Below are 20,092 nucleotides of genomic sequence, written 5' to 3' on the forward strand. Positions count from 1 at the left end.
AAATTATTTTGTCATACACCTTTCAAACGTCAATATTAAAAAACTTTTTTTTTTTTTTTTAAATTAAAATCACAAGTTAAAATGTTAAAAAAATTAATTAATTTTATTTCTTCTGAGATATTTTAGGGCTTGTTTAGCAGCTGCTCTTTTAGCAGCACTTCGTGTTGATCCAAAACCATAAAATTTATGTGTTTTACCACCGACTTGAATTCTAAGTGGTACCATTGTACGATTATCATGAGGAATAACTTCAGCTTTCATGAATTTTGGATGTACAGATGTCATTTCAAATATCATTCTAACTGGTTGTTTTGGTACATTTTTACTGAATACATCAATTTCATTTTTCATTAAACCATATAAAATTTCCCATACTTTAGCAATATTTTTATTTGTATCTAAATAAATAGCACCAATCATTGATTCAAATATATCAGCAAGTATTTTTGGTACTTCAACATATTCAGCAATATTACATTCTTCTTCTTCATATAATATCCACAATAAATCATCATCAATTGAAAAATTTCTTTCTGTTTGAAAATTAACAAATTTTTCAATAGACTCATTAATTATTGGTGAATATTGTAGCAATGCTGTATGTAAACGATATTTAACACTTAAACAAGCAAATGTTATATTATTAACAAGTGATGAACGTAAATCAGTCAATTCACCTGGTGATAAATTACCACAATTTTCATAAATATAAACAGTTATTAAAAAATCAATAACAGCATCACCTAAAAATTCAAGTCTTTGATAATCACATGTTATTGAATGTCCAGTATATGATGAATGTGTAAATGCTTGTAGTAAATATATTTTATTATTAAATTTATAATCAATTGATTTTTCAATTGTATCAATCCATGGCATATGCCTTATTGGATCATCATCAGAATAATAATTAACATTTGGTACTTTACAAAGTACATTATCAATATTTATATTATTTGGTAATACACCAAACCAATTTAATAATTTTGCTGCACCTCTTAAACCCATATATTTAAGATAAACACCAGTTAATGCTTCAACACAATCAGATATACATTTATCTTTAACAAATTGTAAACCAATAAAATTATCACTACCAGTTTTACCACAATTATCACGTTTACTCCATTTTTTAATTGGTTCAATATAATTATTTAATAATTCATCATTTATTTTACCATTTATTTGTTCATTTGATGTATAAGCAATTTCATAAAGTACACTTGTTGATACTTTATCATTAATTATAATATTTTTAATAATTTCTGGTACACAAAATGATGGTGTTATAAAATTACCATCAGATACAAATTTTTCAATTTTTAATTTACCTGGTAATTGTTTTTTAACACCACAGTAATATAAATTACGATTACCAATAATATGATCTTTATATATTGTTAAATGTCCTTCACAAGAATTATAATTTTCATATAAATGTATTGATGTTATAAATTTTAAAAATGAATCACCAAGTGTTTCTAATCTTTCTAAATTCATAGCATCACCAGATAATGTTGTTGTTAGTGCTCTCATAATATCAACTGGACTTGGTCCAATATTATTACTATCAGAAATATTTATTAATTTTAATAATGGCATTGTTGATAAATTTTTTGTTCTTGTTGAATATATACAACTTTTTTCAACTACTGATGAGCTTCGATTATCATATAGCTCATTACTTGTCGTTGTTATTTTATTATTAAATTGATGATAATATTCAATATCAATAAATTGTATTGTTTCCATATTTTTATCTAAATCAATTGGTTCTTGTTCTTTTGACCATGGAAAATTATTTATTTCAAGACTCAATATATCAATGTCATTATTATTTTTTAAAAGTAAATTATTAGTATCATTATTTATTGGCAATTGTGGATTTTTATTTGTTGTATCTTTTGTGCTATTAACATCCAAATTATCATAATCAAAATTATCAATATCCATATTCATTAATGATTCTGTATCACTACAATTATCATTGTCATCATCGTCATCATCATCATCATTGGTACTATTTTCATTTATAGGTTTATCTTGTTGTTGTAAATCAGATAGTATTTTTTCTTGTTCAGTAAATTCAAGTGATGGCCATTTTTCAACATCAATAACACCTAAATTAGTATTACGTATTATTTCACATCTTAATTCATCAGCAATAAGTAATTGATTAATACGATGTAATATTGATGGTATTGTTATTGCTTTTAACCAATACATTGATGAAAATTTTATAATATTACATAATTCAGGTATAAAATGTTCTTCATGTGTTTCTGATTTACGTTTTTTAGTTATACCTGGTTCACCTTTTGGTAATATAAAATTTATATTTTTAGTAACTGGTTTAACTTCAAGCAATGGTTGTTTCATATCTGTTGCAATAACTTTATGTTTTTCTTTATAATATTCATAATAATTTGGCATATCTGTTGGAAATGGTGACATTGGATTCATTTCATGGCATACTTTTGTAACAATATATACTTCTTGTGATGAACGATATTTTGGTGTAACAATTTGCCAATCTTCTTCAATAATATTACTAAAAGCAAGTGATGATGCTGCTGCTCCTCCTCCTCCTGATGATGTACATATTTCCATTGAATTTGAATTTAAATTTGAATTATAATGATGATTCATTGTTGCATATGTATTTGCTGATATTGTTTCAATTTTTTTATAATTATCAACAAGTTGCCAATTAATTTTCCAATTATTATCAATTGGAACAACAAAATAACTATTATCTAAATTATCAATATCATATATTAAATAATCTTTTAATACACCAATAACATCATCAAATAATATCCAATGGAAATTTTTTAATTTATCAAATTCACTTTGTGTTAATGTTAATTCACTGTGATTAACAAAAATATTAACATTTAATTGTCCAACATTCATGTATATTGGAAAACTTGGTATTGTTGAAAGTTTTTTACTAGATAATATTGCATAACCAGAATTATCATTGAGATAATTATAAAAAACTCTTTGACGATTATTTGATGGTATTGAATAAACTGGTTTTACATTAATAACATGCATGTAAACAATTTTATTTGGTAAAGGTTGTGAATTATAAAATGATGAAATTTGATATAATTCATGTGGTCGTACATTATTATTTGTTCCAATCATTGTTGTTTTACCAGTATTTGTTTCATTAATCCAATTACTCAAATGAATTGTTATATCTTGAATTATTTCATCAGTATTACGTGGTAATAATTTATCATTTAATTCACCAATTTTATGAAGTTCAATACATGCTTTCATTGCTGCTGAACGTTTTGCATATTTAAGTGATGGCATGACATCACCATTTATTGTTTCATGTAATGGTGATATTAATGGAAATTTTAATGATACCCAGTATAAAAATTCATCATTTTCAGGATCATCAACATAAGCAACATCGTCTTCATGACGTTTAACTTTATGTAGCACAAGTGTTGGTGTACAATTAATAAATTTTGATGTACCAAGTGTTGAACAATATCTATTAATTAATGATACTGCTGATACATCTGTCAATGATGAACGATTACCATTTGATGAAATAAATGTATATGGTTCAATTTTATTTTCACATGTTGTTTTATATTTTATTCTATCAATATTGTCATCATTGCTAGCAGTAATATAACATCTTAATAAATTTTCAGTTCTAATCCAATTTAAATATGTGTCTTTTAGCTTTCTATCATTTGATGAAATAAACATTGTAAATAAACATGATGAATCTCTTGCACGTCCTTTACTTTGTACGTATGATCGAAAATCAAGTGGTGGATCATAACGTATTATTAATGAACATGATGGTATATCAATACCTTCATCAGCAACATCAGTTGCAATTAAACAATTTGTTATACCCTGACGAAAACGTATTAATGTTTCTTTATTCCATTTAGCAATACACATTGATTCTGGTGAATTTTTATATGGATTATTTGAATAACCAACAATATAATCTGGTTCAAGAAATTTAAAATTATCATTTGTATCTTTTATGTCTTTTAGAATATGATACAATACTTTTGTTTTAAAACGACGTGTTACAAATATAATACAACAAAATTTTTTATTAATATCACGTTTATTCCAATAATCATTTAGTAAATTTAATAATTTTAAAAGTTTGTCATTTGAATTATTTGTTATACGTTCATAATCATTTGAATATATTTTTTTATCCATTTCATTTATCATTAATTTTCTTAATACTGTTAATTGTGTTATTAAATAATCCAACACAATTGATGTATCATTATTTTGTGATGATTTTTTCATGCATAATAATTGTATTATATGTAAAAGAATAACTTTACTACCAGCATAAAGACCCATTGTATTTATGTGTTCTTTAATATTTTCAATGATTGTTAGTAATCGACGATTTTTAGTTTTTGGTTGAAATACAACACTTGATGCATGATTACAAGCATCACTTGGTAAACATTTTGATTGTAATATATTAACAATATTATCAAGTCTATTATTTATTTTTATATTTAATAAATTATCAATATTACATGATGAATCATTAAATAATTCTATTTTTTCTTGTACTCTTGCATAGCCAATAACTGATATCATTGAATCAACTGTTATGACTTTTGATTGAAATGTTGATTCTAACATTTCAATACTTTCATTAATTTTATCTGTTTTAATATTTGAATTTAATAATGTTGCTGATAAACCTAATATTTTTGGTTGTTGATTTTTTGGAAAATGCATAAATTCTTTCATTATTTGTCGCATTGGATGATCACCAACAGCATGATGACATTCATCAAATATTAATAAATTAACTTGACTAAGTGATAAAAAACTATGATGTAATATATCAACAAATATTTGAGCAGTCATAACTAAAACTTGATATTTTTCAAATTCATTAATCCAATCATTTTTTTTCCAAAAATCAACATTCATATCACCACTGTAACCACGACATGTTAAATCAGTATATTTTAATATACAAGATGATTGTTGATCAACAAGTGGTACAGTATTAACAATAAATACTGTACGTTTACCACCTTTATTAAAATCATCACGTAAATCATGACTCATATTTTTAATTAACATTATGGCAATATAGGTTTTTCCAGATCCAGTTGGTAGATAAATTATTGTATTTCCAGCAACTGCCTTCTCATACAAATCAACTTGATACGGTCGTGCTAATAATTCTTCCTCCATTTTGATTAATTAACTTTTTATTTTTCCTATATTAACTGAATATTATTATTACTTTAATCAAATGATAAAAATTAACAATGTAATCCTTTTTTTTTTTCTTGTAAAGTTTTAAGGTTATATTTATTAAAAAAATGAAATAAAATTCAACAAAGGCCGGTTGATTAAACGGCACCACTTTGATGAATCAAGTATCAACTGTTTTCCAAAAGCACCAACCTTCATGTGTCTACAAGTTTTTTTTTTTTTCACTGGATAAAGTTGTTTCTGGTAACTTTGTCATTATGTAATGAACAGTGTACACTAGCTTTAATTTATCTGACATTTATTTATTTTTTTTTTAAACAATTTTTTTAATTTGATTTACATAGTTTAATTATTTTTATGCAGTAAATATACCTATATCAAACTTAATTTACCTATTGATTATTTATCAGTTATCATTGTTTTTATTTAAAATAAAACAGTAGTTGAAACTTGTCAGAATAATTCCAAGTGAAATCCAACATCAAGCTTCTTCAATTACTGTTGTTTTTGTTTTTCATATTTAATTGTGTATTTTTTTGTAATTAATTTACAATGACCAGAAGATGTGCTATAAAAGAATGTGCTTGCAAAAAGTGTCTTCCAATGTATTCTTTTCCCATCGGTGATTACGTACGGTAAGTAAATTCAAATATTGTAAGTGAGCAATTGTCAAAAAAAAAAATAATAGTTAATTAATTTGTTGTTTATCAACAGTTGTTTGAAATGGTTAAGGGCTACTGGACAAAAACACCTTCTTGATTTACCATTTGTTCAATTGGGAAGTCGTTGTATTTGTAAATGTCATTTTGGAAAATGGGCACCAGCTGTCAGAGGTAAATTATTTGCTGGTGCATATCCTACTCATTTTTTGCCTAAAAAACAACTATCAAATCAGGATCTTCGAGAATATTGTGATGAGCAAAAAAAATTGGCAGCTTTTGAAAAATTGATGGCAGAGAACAATGACAATGTAGCCAATGAAACTTTGACAAATGAAGCTACTACTCAGCTGTGTGAGATTAACACTGATGAAACATCAGTCATTCCACCACCAAAATCATCTGTTGTTGATACAAATCCTACTCTTTTAATGCCTCAAGAAATTTCCAATCAGGATCTTCAAACATATTATGAAAAATTGGCACACTTTGGAAATTTCGACAAAGAAAATAATGATGAAGACAATGTAAATGAGGAAAATGTTACAAATGAAGCTTCTTCTCAGCAGATGGACATTGCTGAGACATCAGTCATTACGACAAATAATAAAATAAATATTCAAGAACATTTCTATGATAGTACAGCATTGATCAACACTACTCCTGAACAAAGAAGTATAATCGCGAAATATCAACAAAGAAAACCTTCAAGTGAGTGATATTAATAAAAATTTTTTACTCTTTATCAAGTCATTGTTTAGTTTAGTAACAAGAAATGTATTACTTTTTTATAGTCGCCACTGTTAGAGCATCCAAGAAAAGTTTATGGACTAAACTAAAACTTCCCAATGATAGAATATATTATCATCCTATCATGCAACTTGTCTTGACAAAACTCATTGAACAAGCAAATACAATTAAAAAACTTCAAAATAAAAATAAACTTGAAAAACAAAAATTGAAACAACTCATCAATCCCAAAAATAATAAGAAGTCGGTTAGTAAATTAATCTATAGTTAATTAATCAATTATAATTAGTTAAAAATATTAATAACTATTATTTTTATTATAGCGATCTGGACATGAAAAAAATTAACTTTACGAGGATTTTTTTGCTTGAAACATCACAAGCTCCTGACAAAGTACAAAGTGTTTATTTTATTATTACGAATTACTATTATTTTAACAAGCCTTTTTAATTTTTTTTGTATTATGTTTGATAATTATTATTATGATGGTGGTGATGCTTGTAATAGTGCATCTATTCGATTCAATTAGAAAAAAGTATTTTGTTCTGAATGAAATGCAAAAGAATTTCGAAACGCTCAAAGAGTAAGTTTTGCTTTGTTTTTTTTCTACAATGTTTTGCATTGTTTTATTAATTTAATATTGAATGTAAGTTATTTTTTATTTTTACAGTCATTTGGAGGGTTTTGATAAGAAACTAGTGATAATAATTATTACTTTAGAAATAAGACTAATAAGTAACTGAAAAATAAAATGATCGTGGTCAATTTGTTTTGCTAATAATTATTAAATAATATAATTATTTTCTATAATATTTTCTATAGCTTTGTTTGTATTTTTAATAAAAAAAAATTATCAACTGTTTAATTTGTCTTTTGACTTATAAATATTAATTAATCAGTAGGATTTATATGTAGGAGGGAAAAAAAAGGATGATCTTCAAGGTATCTTCGATGAAAATAAAATAAATATACTTATGATTTTTTTTCAACAAATTCCCCGTTAACAATTGTTATCTAATGAAATTAAAATACATTTAAATAGATCTACTTGGCGAATAATAAATTGTGTAATTAGCTGCGCAAAGCCCCACCTTTTTTTCAGTAATAATTGTTTTATTTATTTTTTTTTTTTTACACCGGTAAAATGTCAGTGGAAAATCATAAAACACCGGTAAATTAACAAACGACGTCAGTCACGCCCCTCTCTCTAACACTCCAACCAACCCTATCAGTATCAACTATCAATAGAAATTTTTTATCAGCTTGATACAGTCCGCGCACGGACGTCGAAATAATATTATCGTGCGTGAATATCATAAATACTGTTTTAAAGCTCTAACAGCTTTTCTTTTTTCTTCTTTTCTTTTCATCCCTTTTTTATTTTTCTCTATAAATTCTACACTATCTTCTCTTTAAAATATACAAAAACGTAATTGTACAAATTATTCCAGTTTTATAAATTCACAAACAATCTTCATTCTAAAAAAATCTTGCCATTTTTTTTTCTTTCCACTCTGAATTTTATTTTGTCCAACGAAAAAAAAATGACATCAATAATATACGAAATTTTCTGAAGGTGATATTGTTTTTCAAAATGCGTATTTAAAAATATCAAATGACAAAAAATTGTCGACAACAAACATCATCAATTAAAGAAGCAAGGAATCATAATCTTCATATTAAAAAAAATTTTGTACAAGGTAAAATAATATTTTTAATTAAGACGTAATAAACACTGAATACATGTATGTATGTATATTTTTTTTTTTTCTATTACATATATGTTTGATATGAAAAATAAGTGCGCATAAATAATTAAACTGTAAATATGTCTATGATACATATATATTGACAAAATAATCAATACGATATATATATGTAATAATTTATTAAACAATTAAACAATTAAACTTTTCATATTAAAAAAAAATATTTAAATATTTTATCTAACTGTTATTTTTAAAGCATGATTATTATTTTTAATATAGAAAATCAAGAAAAATGTCTAGCCGAGAAAAACCACCCCCAGGATTGACAATTGATCGGGCTGCATTTCTTTTATTGCGAGTTAAAAGAGCATTTAAAAAAAAGAAACAACAACGAAAAGATAAAAAGTATATATTTTAAAATTAAATATATAATTATATTAATATAATAAATTTAAAAAAATATATATATTTTTAGCACAACAAGTGGAGAATCTAAAACAGATATAAAATCATCATCAAATTTAACAACCGATGGGGATAAAAATTACAATGATGATTGTTGTCGTCCAGCACCATTGTTACGATCAAAAACATTGCCATCAATAATTGTACCTGGTTTGAGTATATTACAAAAACAGCTTGATGCTCGGTACACTGTTAATGATACAGGTACCGAAATAAAAATAATAATTAGATAATATCAAATACCACTATCATTAAAAACAAAAATATATATAAATATTATAGATTTAGATATGTGTTGCCACCGTCCCATCCACACCATCACTCGTTATTTCGTTAAATCAACCATAGTCAAGAAATCGAGTAGACACGATGAGACTTTATTTGATTTCAAGCTGGCACAACGGACATCATCAATCGGCTATCCATCAACACCATCACCACCAACGACGACAGCACCAGCCTTCATCAAACATCATCAATCAAGTCCAATAAATTTCTTACACCAAGAATTCTTTTTCCTGATGATAATTATGGTAATTATTATTGTTTTTTTTCTTCATTAAATCATGATACACATGAGACATTAAAACACAGAGATATATATTTATTTTTCATTGTTTAAAATTATATGTAGCATCATCAGGAGAAAGAAGAGTATCTGAAAGTGGTGTGGAAATTAGAAATCGTAAAGGTTTGCATTGCAGTGATGACACAAAATCTCTATCATCATCTGGAAGTTCAACTGGTAATTCTGGTCATAAGGTAACAACATCTCAACCATTGACACGTCTTGCAAGATTTTTAAATCAAAAACCAAGTATCATACGACCTGATGATAATTTACGTCGTCTATCTTGGGAAAAGTATGTATTAAAAAATTATTATTCAATACACTATTTAAATAATGTTATTATAAAATGAATTAATTAAATTTTTACAGACGTGATGAAAATAAAAATAATAAAATTGAATTAACTAATTCAATGACGTACAATGTTCCAAGAAGTACTTCAATCGATTCAATTGCTTATCTTCATCAGGATTGGACAACTGTATCATCAAGTAGTCCAATGTCAGCTCGTAGATTTTTTGATTGGAGACGAGGAAGTGGAAATGATCTTACAAATGATCCATTATTTTCACCTGCATCATCTAGACAAAGTTTTAGCCCTTGTCCTAGTCCAACACCAAGTCAACTTAGTCAAAATTTACAAACTCCACTTTTACGAGTACGTAATTCATTGACTGATCGTCCAAGTCTCATTGTTAGCAGTAACATTGGTCGAAGAATTAAAGGTCATCGAGCCATCATTGGTAAGTTTATTATATTATTTAGTATTAATTATTTTTTTTATCTTCAAAATTTTTTCTTTATTTTCTTCATCAATTACAGAGAAAAACATTTTAATAATTCGAAATAATTTTCTTTAGTAAATCTTTATAGTAAAATTACGATTTCTATTGAGATTTAAAGTCATTATTATATTTTTAAAAAAAAATTTAACCCACTTTGAAAAAGACCTTAAAAAAATCTCAAATAATTTTAAATAATTTTTTTTTAATTTAAAATATATCTAAACTATGGAAAATAAAATTTTACCTTGACTAAGAAAAAACAAGTTTAAAGCCTTGAGTTAAATAAAAAAAAAAATATAAATTTCATGATACAAATTGGGGCCCACTGAAATTTGATGATTAATCATCTCTTTTAACTCCTTCACTATTTCATTATTACATTCATTCGACTACAATCATTTTGAATCAGCTCATCAGCAAAAAAAAAAAAAGAAAAAAAAACTGAACAAGCATAATAATCAACACAAACTTATTCTCATCACATACACACTAATGTGCACCACGGTAAAATATTGTAAACTGTAACAGACTGTAGTTTCCACCATGATACCTGTAAAAAAAAAAAAAAATTACAATAGTATATACCTGCTTTCTGTTGAGTTTGCTGCCAAGTGGCTGCAAAGTGAACTGGTGAACACGCTTCTATAAAAAATATATACCTGAGAACACATTAGAAAAAGATAAAAAGAAATATAAATATTCAAAATGTCATATTGTTGTATTTTAGAATTATGTCTTGTGTCCAATGTGAATGACAGTGTTAACAGTGATATTAAAAAAATTATTTTATATACTTTTAATTAATAAAATAACAAGTGTTTATTTGACTAGTGGTAACACTTGTTAGCAACAGCATCTCTATATTAGTTACAAGGTAAAAATAACATATAAATGTACAATCATGCACCTGCAAATTAACTATAGTTTATCTATAACATGTTTATAATATTCAGTATTTATTAAATTAATATTTTTATTATAAATATATTTTTAAAATTAATCAATAATTATCTTTTGATCCTTGACTTCCATTTTGGATTTGCACACTTGTTTGCTATAAAAATCCTTTCTTTTATATATCGAAATCATAATAATTGGAGTAAAAAAAAAATATATTTTTTTATATTGTATTCAATTGAATTTAACAAGACAATTTACGTTGATTTTTTCAAGTTTTTTTTTATTTATTTTATTATTGTTAGTTAAAATTTGTATATTACAATTTTTTTTTTTTTTTTTTTATCTTTATCTTTTGGTTATTGCAATCTTCTCTGCACCTTTTTTTTTTATTACTATTATGTATCTCTCTCTCTCTCTCTCTCTCTCTCTTTGTCTATTTTTCTATCCCTTTTTGAGGAAGAAGAATAAAACAGCATGAACAGCAACATAATATAAATTAAATTACTGTAATGACAAAAAAAGAGCTGTAAAAATATTACTATAATATTATAGCCATTTTTTTTTTATGATATTTTTATTTAAATTATTATTAAAATATATTTTTAGCTTTTAACTGGAATAGATTTGCATAAAATAATGTAGCAAGGAGAAAAATAAAGATTGAATTTTTGATATAATTAATTAAACAAATAGAGACAGTTTTATTTATTTAGAAATAAAAAGTAAATAAAGTTTTGAATTTTTTTTTATATTAGATACTTGTTGTTTTAACAAATAATTTTTTTCTTTTATATATTCATATAGAATTTGTCTTTAAAATTTATTAAAAATAGAATAAAGAAAAAGTTTCGAAATGAAAGTTTTGAATAAAAACAATTAAACAATGCGTTGACGATTTCTCTGTATTATTTTCTTGAAAATAAAAACCATTTTTATTTGATACTTAGAAAGAGCTCCAATTTTAATGAAACATAACACTCTTTTGATATAAAATTATCAAGAGTTAATTTAATTTATCTCTTGCAATTTGTGTAAAATAATAATAATTATTATTCCGGAATAATTTTGAATTTTCTCGAGTTGTGCCAATTCCGGAAAATACGTTGAAATGAAATTACTATAATTATTAAAGAGGATATCCTTATTTTTGATAGTAAAAAATTAATTTATTCTGTTATCAGTATTGATTGGTTGGGCTGTACTAAACTATACATAAAATGCCATCTGTTTTGTCATCAAAATATAGCATATAGACAGTGGGACTTGGTGGGACTTAGTGTGGGACCTATAATTATTTATAAAAAGAGGGAGAGAAAAGGACCAACAGGGACGCTACCTGTTTTCATATACCATATGATATAATAAATAAAAAATAATAATAAAATTGTAGAAAGGGAATGATAAACAGTTGGCATAAAAAATTTTTACCCTTGAAAAATATTATTTACTAGTATGTATAAAAATTCCATGTGTCTTGGACAATTCCCATATGCAATTTATATTGACAAACTAAAAAAATAGTAAGTCATTTGTAGCTGTTTATTTTTATTTTAAAAAAACATTATTATTAACAATGAAATAATCAATAATAAAATTATAAAAGTGTCTTAAAATCAATTTAAAAAGTTTATTATTAAATTAAATTGAATATAAAAAAAAGAGAACAATAATAAATTAAATAAATAAAAATTGAAGTATATATAGAAATTTATATTTCAATTTATGTTTTAAATAATTTAACAAATCTTAATTGGTAGAAAAAAATAAAGACAGTGAAGCGGATGTAATGATTGATTAAATAAAATGATGTGATTTCATCTGGCCATTATTTTTTTTATTAAAAAATTGGTCACAACATGCGGGCAACAACAAAAAAAAAATGCAAACATAACGATGCGGCGTCGAAATAAGTCAAATGTCGATTAACCATATGTAAAAAAAAAAATACATCATGTGTATACAAAGTTTAGTACAATTTTTAGCCACTAACAATTGTTGACACAAAAATATAAAAAATTTGTTTATAATATGAGGTGTAATGAGTATTGTTGTTATAGTAATAAATAATAAAAATGAAATTAAAAAGAAAACAATTAAATAGTCCAAAAATTAATGTTAAAAAACGTATTATTAGTGTTCGTGCAATGCCCAACCTAAAAAAATCAAAATCATATATGGCATCTGTAAAATTAATGTCAAAAAAAATACGTTATAAAACAGATTCATCAGATAAATATACAACACTTGATGAAGCTCAAAAACCAAATGACATTACAGATTATTTAGATGAAAATATATCACATGAATTTTATCAAAAAATGAAATTAGCAATATCACCAATTAAAAAAAATAATAAAATTAAAAAAATAAGTAAAAAAAAAGTTAAAAATAAATATATTTATGAAAATAATATACCTGATAATAATGAAAATATTTATCATGATAAAAAAATTTGCTATGAAAATCCAACATTTACAATGGATCAGTCACTTGATTCATCACTGACAAATTATCTTTTTGAACCAATAGCAACTAAAGATAATGGTCATGATGATGATTATGATAATGTTGATGTTGAAGATGAAGATGATGATGATGATAACAATAATCATGAAAATAAAAGTGTAATAAATGACAATAAAAATCAGTTAACATCAAAGGGAGGACAAAGCAAGTTGTCAATTGTTTTTGGTGAACCAGATAGTATTATAACAAAAAATGCATTATGGTGTGATAAATTAAATAAAATTGATACAAATATTATTAATAATATTAATGATAAATCAATCAAGTTTAATGATGATCAAAAAAGAGATAAAAATAATTATGATAGTGAAAATATGCCAGGTTTATCATGGTTTACTAATCGAGCAACTAGTTTTCGTTGGAAATATAATCGTGATGATACAAGCAGTATGTTCACAATAACAACAAACATTTTTTTTCAATAATTATTTATTAATATTGTTTATTTATATTATTAATTTATTATTATTTTCGTTTATTTTATATACTTTTTTTTTTTTCCTCATATAATGTAGAATTGCAGTCATATCAAGGAATGGATTTTTTGGAAGGATTATCAAAAAAAAAACAACAACAAAATCATCATCATTATCATCGTCATAATCAAAATTTTCAACATCAACAATATTTAAAAACAGGAACAATTAATCCTCTTACTGCACAATCCTCCCTCAACATACATTTGCATGGTATTATTTTATTTATGTTAATTTTTATTTGAAAAAAGTATTTATTTATTTGTCAATAATAAACTTTATACCTAATTATATTTAATAATAATTTATATTATTTATTTCTTTTTTTTTCTAGCGCTGTTTACTGCAATTGAGCATGGTAATTTAGAAAAAATTAAAACAATTTTGGAAACAGCTGATGTTGATATTAACAGGTATTATTTATTTATAAAAAAAATTTAATATATTTTTATTGTTATTAATAAATAACTTGTTGAACTAAATAATAATGCGTTTTTTGAATTTTTATTTAGTGTTAATAGTGATGGATTGTCACCATTAGATATTGCTGTGTTGTCAAATAATAAAGCATTGATTAAAATATTAATTGCACATGGATCACAAGAAGGAAATGAATGCAAGTATTTAATAATAATAATGGCATATAGTATTGTATAAATAATTAAATGTTATTTAATTGTTAATTAATTTATTTGTTTAGATAAAACAACAGAGTGTTTAGGTAGTCATTTGAGATCTATGCTATTATCAGTGGAACAAAGACTTGGTGAAATGGGTGGAAATAGTAATAATGGAACATTAGGTACAAGTGGAGCATTATTTTTAGATGCTGGAAGTACAAGAGCAAGTTTTTCAGCAGCTCATAATAATTTAACTGGATGTGGTGGTAATGCTGAAGAAAAACAAGTTGCACTTTGGGAACGAAGAATTGGTACATTAAGAAAACTCGTTAAAAGTTTCGATCAAACAAGTAAGTTTATTATTATTTTAAATTAAATTATTATTGATATTAATTAATTATTGTTGATTATTTTAGAACCACCTGATGTTCCATTGTGTGTTAATATAAGTGTTATTGGTAGTAAATCAGTAATGATTGAATTACAAGATACTGAAAATGATGAATCATATGCATGTACAAAATTTAAAATACAATGGAGTTTTGATGATGATTTTTCAATAATTGCTGGTGAAAAACAAGTTCTTAATATGAAAAAAAAAGAATGTCAAATTGATGGTCTTATACAAGGAAAAAAATATTATTTTCGAGCATGTTGTGGTAATTTAAAAGGTTACAGTCAATTTTTATTATCAAGTCCACCATATGTTGTACCAAGTAGTTGGCGTGATATTGATGGACAATTACCAAGATTTAGTGGTCGTCTTGAACAACTTGATGAGCTATTTAATGATATTAAAAGACCAGAATATTCACAAGATACACCAGCTCTACAACGACGTAATCATAAAAAGAAAACAACAATTAAACAATTATTTACAGCAACAAGTAAATTTCAAAAAATTTTACGTCGTGGTGTTTATTTAACTTGTCTTATTTATCATGAAGATAAAGTACTTGTTACAAATGAAGATTTTTTACCAGTTATTGAAGTTGATGAAACTTATCCAAGTTGTATATACAATGATTTTCATTGGTTAATGAAAGTATCATGTACATGGGATGATATTAAAATACTTAAACAAGATATGGAAAGAAGTAATGGTAGTCCAGCAAATCATTTTCGTCTTAAATTATTACAAGCAGCAGCACAAATGCAAACAGCATTATGTATACAAGATTTAGGACAAGTATATTATAAACCAATAAGAGATATTCAAGGTACACTTGTATTTTCAACAATAAATTATATTAAATCACCAAAATTAGTATCAGTACTTAATAGTAGATGGTTACCATTAAATAAAGTTATGAAAAAATTAGTAATACATGAAGATAGTAATGTTGCTGATATATTAATGGCAAGTATACAAGATCAAATGACGTATCATCAATTAAGTAGTATTAAATTAACAAAAGGTCTTTATTTGGGTTATTTAAAAATGCAAAGTAGTGTTGATTTAATACAAGTTGTTGTACCAACAAAAGCACCAAATTCATTACCACATTTTAAAATACGTGATAATTGTCATGTATCAGCTGAAGAATGGGATTATTTAAAAAAAATTAAAATTAATTTTAATGAATTAACAAATGATTATCATGATAATGAAATAAATAATAATAATAAAGATGAAATAATTGATAATAATAGATATAAATATGCAAATGAACAACAACGTTTATTTATTGATAATGTTGCATCAACAGCAAGAAGATTATTTTCATATATGGAAATAAATAATGATGAATCACTTAATCATCGATTATATGATGCTGAAGTTATTGAATTATCAGATGAAGTATCATTTTTAATAATTGTACCACCAGCTGAAACAGCATGTTCTGTACCAGGTACAAGAGAAATTTTATTACAACGTGGTGATTTATTATCATTACCAATTCAAGTATTTGAAATGGTACATTTATTAGCATATCAAAAAAATGTTATACAACGTTATTCAAGATTAAGTTGTATACTTGAATTAGATACAATACATGCACAACATAATCATCGTGAAGCATTTAGTACAATTGAATTAACTGAAGCTAAAAATAAATTAGCTAAACTTGAAAAATTTCAAACACAAATGAATACAATATGGAAAGGTGCAAGATGGCTTATTGATGTTATAACATTTGCTAGAGATAGACAAACAACATCTGGTATATCAATTAAATATTTATTAAATATTGAAAGAAATAATAAAACAAATGGACTTAAAAGAACTTTACTTCAATTACCATCACGTGATACAAAAGTTGTTAAATCAAGTCCTGGTCGTGGTAGTTGGCCAGGTCCAAATATTAGCATTAATAATAATAACAATAATAACAACAATAATAATATTATTAATTCAGGAAAAAAAAATTTATTAATAACTGAATTTAGTAAAAGTGAACAACACTTGACAACTGATATATTAACAAATGATTGTCGTTCAAGAAAAGCAAGTGATACATCAAATTTTTCAACTGGTTCTGAGCCAACAAAACCAACATCATTATATATTGATGATGACGATGATGATGATGTTGATAATAATGATCCTGGATCATTAATAAAACATTCATCTATAATGCCACCATCAAAATCTGAAGATACATTATTAATTAATAAATATAGTAATTCATCATCAATAAATACTGCTGGTGTTACTAGTGGATTATCATTATCAGCATCAACTAGTCCACAATTTTATGTAAAACCTCTTGTATATGGTAATGCATTATTAAGTGATTCAGATTCATTACAATCAGTTAATAGTGATGAAATTAGTGGTGGTAGTAATTTACATCAACATTTAACTGGTACAAATAAAAAAAAAATAAAAGATAAAACATTAAAAATAAAAAGTAAAAAACCAACAGCAAGTGTTGCTGCAATGGCAAGTAATTTATTATTATCATCAACATCAACATCATCATTACCACCAATGAATACACATATTGATGATGTTAAAGATCAAATGGCATCGTCAACGTCAACGTCAACAACAACAACAATGCCAGCTCCAATGCCTGGTATATTACAAGTATTTGCGGCCTATGATACAGGTTTAGCAGCAGGAACAAGTTTAAAACTTCATGTTACACCACGTACAACAGCACGTGAAGTTGTTGATCTTGTTGTTAAACAGCTCAATATGGCTGTTGTACTTAAAGGACAAGAAGGACCAATTTATACAGCTGATGAATTGCCTAATTTTTGTTTAGTTGCAGTTATTGGTGCTCGTGAACGTTGTTTACGAGATGATTTTAAACCATTACAATTACAAAATCCATGGAAAAAAGGGCGTCTTTATGTCAGACTGAAGCAAGATGTTCTTGCTGCACTTGAACATAGTAGTAAACTTACGGCTTATCTTTAATTTACAATTATTAATATTTAAAAAGATAATAAAAAACACTCAATAATTCCATTACAATATTTTACCAAGTCAATATGTATTTTTAAAATTATTTTATGATTTTTCTTTTATGTTTTTTTTTTATCAATTAATTATATAGACATAGAAAAATAAGTTATAATATTTTTTCATTATTAAGAATAAAATATTATTGCAATGTTGCTGAGATATTATACAGCAACAATTTAATAGACTGCTATAGATTAAATTAATTATTAGATATGTTTTATAGTTGTATAAAAAAAATTAATAAATAATTGAAAGTAACACCATTGAAAATATTAAAAACATCGAAAAATATATAAGTGATTGAAATTAAAATATAAAAAAAAAAAACACCATTAAATATTTGAGATGTTTAAAAAATTAATTAATAAATTAACCAAGTGTCCATATAAATTTTAATACTTACTAATGGAATTAACAAGTGTTAAAGAAAAAATAAAAAACTTATGATTTATTTATTTTAATATGAGTATAATTTACAATTAACAGTGAAAAAAATTAAATAGAAAATATTAAAAATGTAAATTAGATGATTTTTATTTATTAAAATTATTATTTTATATTTTTCTTTATAATTATAAACAATATAGATTATTAATAGTTCAATTATCCACGTATTTGTGGTAAAATAAATTAACAAATAAAAACACCACCCCATTAATGTGTGATTATATATAAAAGGCTGCTTTTGTCTTTATCAATGTAAAATTTAAGATAGTATTTAAAAAACCTTTTTTTTTTTTAGACCAATAGATCAACGAATAATAATAATATTAATAAAACAAAAAACACCAATAATAACACCATTAAATAAATGTAAAATTAATTTTTAATTTAAAAAAAAAAAAACCAATTAATTGATATTAATAAATTTTATGAATTATATATGTAACTATAAATATATACACAAACAAAAGTATCAATTGTTTAAAAAATTACAATAATAATAACAATAATATTAATGATAATAATAAGATGAAAAAACATTGTTGTTATTTGTTATTATTTTAAAGAATAAAAAAACATGTAAGATTTTATTGAAAATAATTATATGCTGTTGTTTTAAATATTTATTTTATTTAAAAAAAAAAAATAGATGTATTTATTAGAGATAAAAAAAAAAAGCTATATGAATATTAGAGAAAGTAAACCATGATAGGGAAATGAGTAAATTAAATTTTAAAGAGGCTAACGATGTTATTCAGTTATAAAATGTGATGAATAAATTTTTTTATTTTTGATTAGGAAATTGTGTTTAAAAGGTAATACAATTAATTTGCTTGGAATTAACGATTTGACATTAATTAATACATTTGGAATATTGGAATTATTTAAACTGCATTAATTTGTTATTTATTAATAAAAAATTTTAATGAAATTTAATATACAAAAAGATTTTTTAAAGACAAACACTTGATCCCTCAAAAAAATATCAAATACATTTACATGATTGTTCAAAAAAAAAGAAACACGAAAATTTTAACACAAAAATATAAATAAAAAACTCAAAAATAATATTAAAATTTACCAAAAGAAATATAATAATAATACAAGTATGTAATTAAAATAAAAAATATACAAAAATAAAATATTTTTTAAGTTTAAATTAATTTTTTTTTTATATATTATAATGTTATTTGATTATTCAAATAAAATATTTGAATAAATAATAGAAATGATGGGTGTAAAAGTATATAGTGTGTATAATATTTAAGAGTATATATTATTAAATGATATGTGTGTACGTAGATATATTTAAATGAGATGTATAATGCTCACAAGAACGTCGTATCATCAGGAGGCTCAGGGCACCGACCTACACCTGTTTTACATATACATACAATTTCAACCGGTAACAGTAAAAAAAAAAATAATCTTGAAAGAATCAAGTAAAGAAAAAAAAAAATATCAAATGTTAAATACTTGTGGTTCCATACCACCACAACTAAAACTGATGAAAACTCAA

The 20,092-nt window shown here is 24.4% G+C and overlaps 3 protein-coding genes across 5 annotated transcripts; 2 read left to right on the plus strand and 1 right to left on the minus strand.

Moving 5' to 3' along the window:
• Nucleotides 1–22: 22 nt before the first annotated feature.
• Nucleotides 23–5,402, minus strand: LOC122858038 (endoribonuclease Dicer-like). The gene has a single exon (XM_044160669.1). The coding sequence runs from the start codon at nt 5,224–5,226 to the stop codon at nt 94–96; it is 5,133 nt and encodes a 1,710-aa protein (XP_044016604.1). The 5' UTR covers nt 5,227–5,402; the 3' UTR covers nt 23–93.
• A 124-nt stretch (nt 5,403–5,526) lies between these two features.
• Nucleotides 5,527–7,519, plus strand: LOC122858150. Of its 2 annotated transcripts, XR_006374280.1 has the most exons (5): nt 5,543–5,885; nt 5,965–6,620; nt 6,704–6,906; nt 6,983–7,242; nt 7,330–7,515. XR_006374280.1 is itself a non-coding variant. In XM_044160866.1 (4 exons), the coding sequence occupies exons 1-4, from the start codon at nt 5,803–5,805 to the stop codon at nt 7,004–7,006; spliced, it is 966 nt and encodes a 321-aa protein (XP_044016801.1). In that variant the 5' UTR covers nt 5,527–5,802; the 3' UTR covers nt 7,007–7,519. The 2 variants fall into 2 exon arrangements, 1 of the variants encoding a protein (XP_044016801.1); XM_044160866.1 differs by having other exon boundaries at nt 5,527–5,885; nt 6,983–7,519.
• Nucleotides 7,520–7,914: 395 nt separating this feature from the next.
• Nucleotides 7,915–20,034, plus strand: LOC122858043. 2 transcript variants are annotated; one of them, XM_044160683.1, is made up of 11 exons: nt 7,915–8,359; nt 8,648–8,773; nt 8,844–9,037; nt 9,226–9,366; nt 9,468–9,696; nt 9,774–10,147; nt 14,131–14,304; nt 14,426–14,504; nt 14,604–14,707; nt 14,792–15,061; nt 15,128–20,034. In XM_044160683.1, exons 2-11 carry the CDS (start codon nt 8,661–8,663, stop codon nt 18,079–18,081), a joined length of 4,632 nt encoding a protein of 1,543 aa, XP_044016618.1. In that variant the 5' UTR covers nt 7,915–8,359; nt 8,648–8,660; the 3' UTR covers nt 18,082–20,034. The 2 variants fall into 2 exon arrangements, with proteins under 2 accessions (XP_044016618.1, XP_044016619.1); XM_044160684.1 differs by lacking the exon at nt 14,131–14,304 and having other exon boundaries at nt 7,916–8,359.
• The last annotated feature ends 58 nt before the right edge of the window (nt 20,035–20,092 follow it).

The sequence above is a fragment of the Aphidius gifuensis genome, linkage group LG5 (assembly GCF_014905175.1).
Source record: "Aphidius gifuensis isolate YNYX2018 linkage group LG5, ASM1490517v1, whole genome shotgun sequence".
NCBI classification, from domain to species: domain Eukaryota; kingdom Metazoa; phylum Arthropoda; class Insecta; order Hymenoptera; family Braconidae; genus Aphidius; species Aphidius gifuensis.